General features: G+C 45.5%; 1 protein-coding gene across 1 annotated transcript; it reads right to left on the bottom strand.

Annotated features, from left to right (window-relative positions):
* Nucleotides 1-224: 224 nt before the first annotated feature.
* On the bottom strand, nt 225-2,873 carry Rasl11a (RAS like family 11 member A). The gene is made up of 4 exons (XM_015484165.2): nt 2,606-2,873; nt 2,173-2,229; nt 1,995-2,074; nt 225-939 (listed from the first exon to the last, which is right to left on the bottom strand). Exons 1-4 carry the CDS (start codon nt 2,727-2,729, stop codon nt 472-474), a joined length of 729 nt encoding a protein of 242 aa, XP_015339651.1. The 5' UTR covers nt 2,730-2,873; the 3' UTR covers nt 225-471.
* Between the last annotated feature and the right edge of the window lie 3,507 nt (nt 2,874-6,380).

Here is a 6,380-nt window from a genome sequence, read left to right as displayed (position 1 = left end):
CAATTTCATGACTGTGGCAAAGTGCACTAATTAAAGCTATCCTGCAGTTATTCAAATCCCTTTCCTCCTCCACATACTTTCTTTCTCCCACAGCAGACTCCCTCTACATAACCCACTCCCTACTGAAAGACACCAATCAGAGTTCAAACTCAAGGCAAGCATTGAGCAGTTCTGGGCTCTGGTGCAAGTATGATTTCTATAAAAAGACATTAGAAAATAAGGAGCAATGTTGCCATTTTGCCTTTAATGGAAAAGTGGCTAGCAGTTACAGTTAAAAAAAAAATCTTTTATTTAAAAAAACTACCCAACTTCTAGGCAATCAGTTTGAATTTTTAGTAACACACATACACTTGGAAACCAATAAAGTCTTTATAAAAATAAACTCTGAATGTGTGATTAAAAAGGGAGAGGTCCAGTCTTTGTAGCTGCACAAATGCATAATAAAAAGGACGTCAGTCTGTCTGAGATGTTTTACCCCAAGGTGGAGGGTGCTTTTACTTTGGAAGACAGAGCCTGCTTGAAGCGTCTCTTCAGGTCCTGCATGTTGGGAGAGCGAGGCCGGGGGATGATGGAGGCCCTTCTCCGCTCCCCACTGAGGCTGTGCAGCTTGCTCACTTCTTTGCAAAGATGCTGAAACACATCACAGACGTCTTCGTAGTTTTCACTAGTGGAAATTTCAAGGAATAGGCTGCCTAGCTCATTGGCTAGCTGAATACCATCATGCGTTTGTACCTGCCGGGCATGCAGAAGGTCCCCCTTATTGCCCACTATGATGACAGGGGCTTTAGAATCAGGATGAACCTTCCGGATATGCTGATAAAGGGGCCGGATGGACTGGTAGCTGTCATAGTCTGTGATGGAATAGACAAGAAGAAAGCCCTCGGCCCACTGCACGCACTTGGATAGAGAATCAATGGCCTGGCTGAGGTTGTCTTGGGCCTGAGGAAGATCAAAATGAGATCGGTCAAGGAAGCCCTCGATGAGAGGCAAGCTCAATTATAACATCAAAGTAACCCTTGAAGAAACACTGGGAAAAGAAAAACACTAAATATAGTTTACAGGTTCTACCCAGCTTCTGCTAAAGGAGACTTTTGACAGGGAGAGTGCAAATTCTTAAACTCCCTGCTTGGCTTATTTTATTTGCTCATATCCACGGGATATTTTTAAACCCTCTGCTTGACAGGCAATCTCTGGTGAACCCTGGCTGACTGAAGAATTACTTCAAACCAGAATGGCTCAATTTTTAGGGAACTAATTCATAATAAACAAAACTTTGAAAAGAAGCCAAGATAAATATCTATTCCCAAATCTATGAAAATATTTTTAGCAAGCAACTTCTTGAGAATGTTACAGAAACAAATTCCTCTCTTTGGGTTCTTCTCCTCCCTAGAAGGGATTAGCAATTAGTAACTTGTTAGTTAAGTTACATTCCAGAACTGGCCAAGGGGTTATCTGATTGCAATTACTGACTTGGGGGAACAGCCAGTAACAGAAGCACTCCAGAAGAACTTGCTAACCGGAAAGACCCTCTCCCACCAGAATCCCACCAGTTTTTCTGTTTTATTTTGTTTTATGTGATGCTGGGGATGGAACCCAGGACTTCATACATGCTAAGCACATTCTTTACCACTGAGCTATAGCCTGAGGCTGGGTTTGCTTTTTTAATTGTTTCATGGTTGATCTCTGAAACTGGTAAGACCCACCTAAGTAGTGATAGTCTGCCAGGGCAGCAGAGAGAAGTGTCAGGGAGCTAAGAGGAAGCTACTTCTAACCAACCTCACCTTGGAGGACTTCCAACACTACAATTTCCAGTCCCACACTTGTAGACGGTTGACTCTTACATTTAAATGTATACCTTTAGCATGTCACTGGGACCCATAGCACAGCCTCTGACCAGCTATATGCTGGTCTCCCCTCACCCCCACCCTGGCCCCACTTCCATCCCCCACCCCAGAATGTTCTAGCAGGGGCTCTTTGCTTCTGGCAGTCTTTACCTGGATGCCCCCAGGAGTGTCCTGGATCTGCAGAGATAGCTGGTCTCCCTCCACATAGACGAGACGTGAATACAACTTGCCTAGAGAAGGAAAGAGAGTTTGCTTTTAAATTCCCACACTCGGATCAGCAAAAAGAAACATGAAGGCACAAAAATATTGATTATAAAATTATTTTAACCTGTATTCGGCTCATAGTCGCCAATGAATCTCTTGGTGAGGAAGCGCACAATCATTGCTGAAAAGGAAATAGGCAAAATCAATTCAAAGAGTAGAAGACAACAGCGACGGGCCTCTGAGCCGCATGCACGCCCTGAAGCCCAAGGTTCTGCAAGACCGGAGGTGCCATAAGTTGGTCTCCCTCAGCTTTTATGAAGGGACATACTGGAGGGACACTTCCTCCGGCAACCCCATTCTCAAACAGGCGTCCACCCCAGCGAAAGTCTTGGAGTATGCGCCCAGAAGAAGCAGGCGGGCGTAAAGGGGCCGGGATTGAAGGGAGACCCTCTTAGCACCAAAACGTCCAGATTCATCCGGTCCCCAGCCCTCCAACCTCCACCAAAGCTCCCTCCCTGGAGGACCTCCAGTTGTTGCTGCAGGTCTCCGCCACTCACCGCTCTTTCCTACACGCCCGGCTCCCAACACCGCTAGCTTGATGTCTTTGGGTAGGAGGTAGTCGGAGGAGCACTCAGGAATGGGAGCCAGCAGAAAGTGCCCCGACATGTTGAGTGGCAGCATGGAGCGCGTCGGGCAGAGAAGCGCGCAAGCCGAGCGGTCCCGGCCTCGACCGCACCTGGAATCGGCTCTCGAGCGGAGAGCGCGGGAACACCGGGCGCCAGGACTGTGGCGGAGGCCAGCCTAGCTGTCAAGTTCCGCGGCTTTAAAAGCGCTCGGCTTGCGGGGGAGCGCAGTGGCCGCCTCCAGCTCCTCCTATTCCCCGCCCCTTCCCGTAGCGGCGAGCTGGGGCGGGAGCAGGGTGATCCAAGGGGACCGTCACCGCGGGCGTGCGCACCATTTTGCAGTCTGACGCGCAGTGCTAGGGAACCTGCACGGCTCTGAGCTCGCGAACCCTGGAAATACGGCCACCAGCCATAGAGACCATCATCCTGGCTTTCAGGCTGTATCTGGCACTTCCCCGGCCCCCTCCGCCCCACAGTGGCCAGTTTGGGTCACTAGCTCTGTAGGTCAACCTGAGATTAGAGATAATGCAGGAAAGAAAAAGGGAAAAGTGCAATTGATCGGATATTTCTGCAACAATGGAAGGGATAGATTCCTGTGGAATGTTGCTTTTTATTTTCAAAAGGTGCTGAGAGGTGACATTCTTTTGGAAAAAGGGACGGAGGAGGCAAGAGCAACCCCCCCCCCAACCCCTCCAAGTATCACTCGAGGTAACTACAGTCACTTACATGTGAAGTCCCCTTGGGGGCAGTCGTTTGCAGCTCAGCATCCAAACCCTGGCAGCCCCTGCCCTGCTGGCGCAGGCTGAGTTGACTCATTGGTAAACAATGAGCATTCCACCTGCTGAGAGCTCTGGTTCTGGACTAATTCTCCATCATTAATTCTGTTTACGCACTTGAGTCATGGATTTACTTCATTGTTCAAGTATTTACTTCTAGATACACGGTGGAGTTTAGAGAGGGGGCGGGGGAAAGGGAGGAAGAGGACACAGAAAGAGAAAAATGGCCTAGTTCTTGGAATTCAGGAGCCCACCATAGTAAGGCAGGAGCCTAATAAAGACCTCATGCTTTTGATCTGCTGTTTTCCAAACTCTTCTGTCCAACTGCCTATTAGCCCCACCTATTCATTCCCTTGCTCTATCCTGGCTTTATCAGTTTTTGCTGCTTGACAAACCACACAAAATTTAATAGCTATAGGACAACAATCACTGCTTGCTATTGCTCACAAGGCTATACGGTCAGTGGGTGAGTCATTTAATCTAGGCCAGGCTCTGCAGATCTTGGCTGAGCTCTTTGCTGCACTAACAGAGTTCCTGGTCTTGGGAGAGGCAGAGAGCTGGCTACTGTGCTCCTGCATCGATCAAGTCTGACAACTGGCTAAAGGCAATAATGGGGGAGGAGCAGTGTGACAAAATCACATGTGTTATATCCAGCAGTTTGGAGGGCTTATTCTTATGTGGCGAGTTCCAACCGAGTGAGTGGAAGTGGACAAGACCTCTTGAAGCCTTGGCTCCAAAGAAAAAAAAATCACTTCTGTTGCCTTCTGCCAGCCAAAGTAAGTCATGAGGTCAGCACAAATTCAAGGGGTGAGGAAATACACTCCACATCTTTATGGAAGCAGCAGCAAATTTGCATTTGAAATAGCTAGGACAGAAAGCAATAGAGAATGGGATCCATTTTTGGAATTGAACACACTGATGAAGGTGCCTCCATGCACCCAGCAGCCCAAGCAGGCCTGTGGAGCTGTCCTTGACCTCAACCTCTCACCCTCTCACATTATTGGTTAATCACCACATTCTATTATTTCTACTGCCATGTTTCTTGCTGTCTCCTCTTTTCCATCTTTATTGCTCTTCTCATTTTTCAACTGAAGAATTCTGAATAATCATGAAATAGACTAGAATAAATGGTAATTCAGTTTACTTGTTGCAGAGTCTTCTCTGATCACTGCCCACCCCTATCTTGCAATTAGTTACTCACTCTCAGGGCACCCTTGGCAGCATTGATCACAACTGTCATTACTTTCTGGTGGAATGTTTGTTTCATGTCTGTCTGTAGAGGGTAAGAACCCTAGCTTACTTCTATCGCTAGTGCCCAGCATGTAGTGGTACCTGGGACAAAGACCTCAATCAATGTTTGTTTATTGGCTGACTTTCTGAATGAATAAATGGATGAATGATGGCTTCACTGTAGGAACTAGAAAAAACAGAAGTCATACTTATGACCATCATCCCTTGCATTTGTAAGCAACTTGCTCTCAGGAGGAAGCATACCAGGAAACATCTGAGGTAACTGGCCCTATTTAAGTTGTACTGACTTTTGGCTGTTCACAAGGCAATCTTCTTCCATTATACTTCAGTTTAACAGGAAAGACCTGAAACAGGGCACCTTCCTCCCTGACAGAGGAAGAGGCACTAAAAAGGAAAAAACTGTTTAGGAAGCCACTGTGAAGCTGTTAGGAGTTGTTGGGTAATTCCGTGATGGGGTCTGGCACTGTTTACAAGATGGCTCTGCAGCACTGAGTTTTCACCCAAACAGAAAGGGAAGGATTATCTTGCTTTGTCTCTTTTATTGTGAAATAAAACAATTCTCACAAGAACTCAATCGATTTTCCCTTACATTTCATGGGCCAGAGCAAAGAAATCAAGAAAGAGATGATCCATGAAGGTTGGGATTGCCATGACTAGCTTAGGTGATCATGGGTACTCCCGGAGGATGGACACAGTGCTGCTCCCATTCAAAATTAAGAAATAGAAGAGAGCATGGCTGCTGGGTAGCAGCTAAGGGGATCTGCCACAAACCCACTTCACTTTTCTGGGGTGAAAATGCAGAACTTTCAAGGGAAAAAAAATGAGTCATTTTTTATTAAATCTTGAGCATATCTGTTTACCTCATTCCCTACTTTACATCCCCTCTCTGGAATAAGATTATTTTAGTTTAAGATCACCCAACAGTGAAGATTCCTAAGACTATGCTTTGCTCAGTGGCAATTATGCTCCATTTCGCACTTACCCTGCACTTTGCTTAGAAGAACTCAAAATGTTATTCTATCCTCCTTTCATTTACAAATACAGATAATCTGTGACCTTGTAGAGATAATAAGCTACTGAAATGAAGAATTATAAATAGCATTTCTCAAGTGTTGCTGCTTGTGTTCTGCTATTTCATTTTAGATTTCTTTGTGTCCAGAGTTATGTAAAATTGTGGTGCAACCAATATAACACAGGCATGCTGAAGTAGTTTTAAAAAGATAATAGAAATGCGTAGGCAAAGACTCAAATACACAAATCTGTGGGTGTTTAGAATGAGTATGAAGGTCAGAATTTAGTAATACACAAATAACATCAGACTTGGGAAATTATTAACTCTTTACCAGTCCAACAAGAGCTTGAATTCTAGCCCTTGGGAAAAAGGGTCCTCCTCTAATTCATGAACATCGCGCACCCCACCATCCATAACCCAATATCAACTATCTTTACCGTGTATCCTAAATCCATCGATAATGAGTTTCTGGTGCCTCAGACTCTGCTTTTGAGGTACTTTCCCTAGAATAGGAATGATGCTTCTGTCCTCTACTAATTCCCTATATTATTTTAACAATAGTCAAAACTGTTGAAAATCTACTGTCTGCAAGGCTCTAGTACAGAACACAAAGAACAGCTAACTTTATATTATTAAACATACAAAGTACCAGACACTCCTGCCTGCCTTC

This window comes from Marmota marmota, unplaced genomic scaffold (genome assembly GCF_001458135.2).
Source record: "Marmota marmota marmota unplaced genomic scaffold, marMar, whole genome shotgun sequence".
Taxonomy (NCBI): domain Eukaryota; kingdom Metazoa; phylum Chordata; class Mammalia; order Rodentia; family Sciuridae; genus Marmota; species Marmota marmota.
Note: the sequence above shows the minus strand (reverse complement) of the source record. Positions and strands in the feature narration are given on the sequence as shown.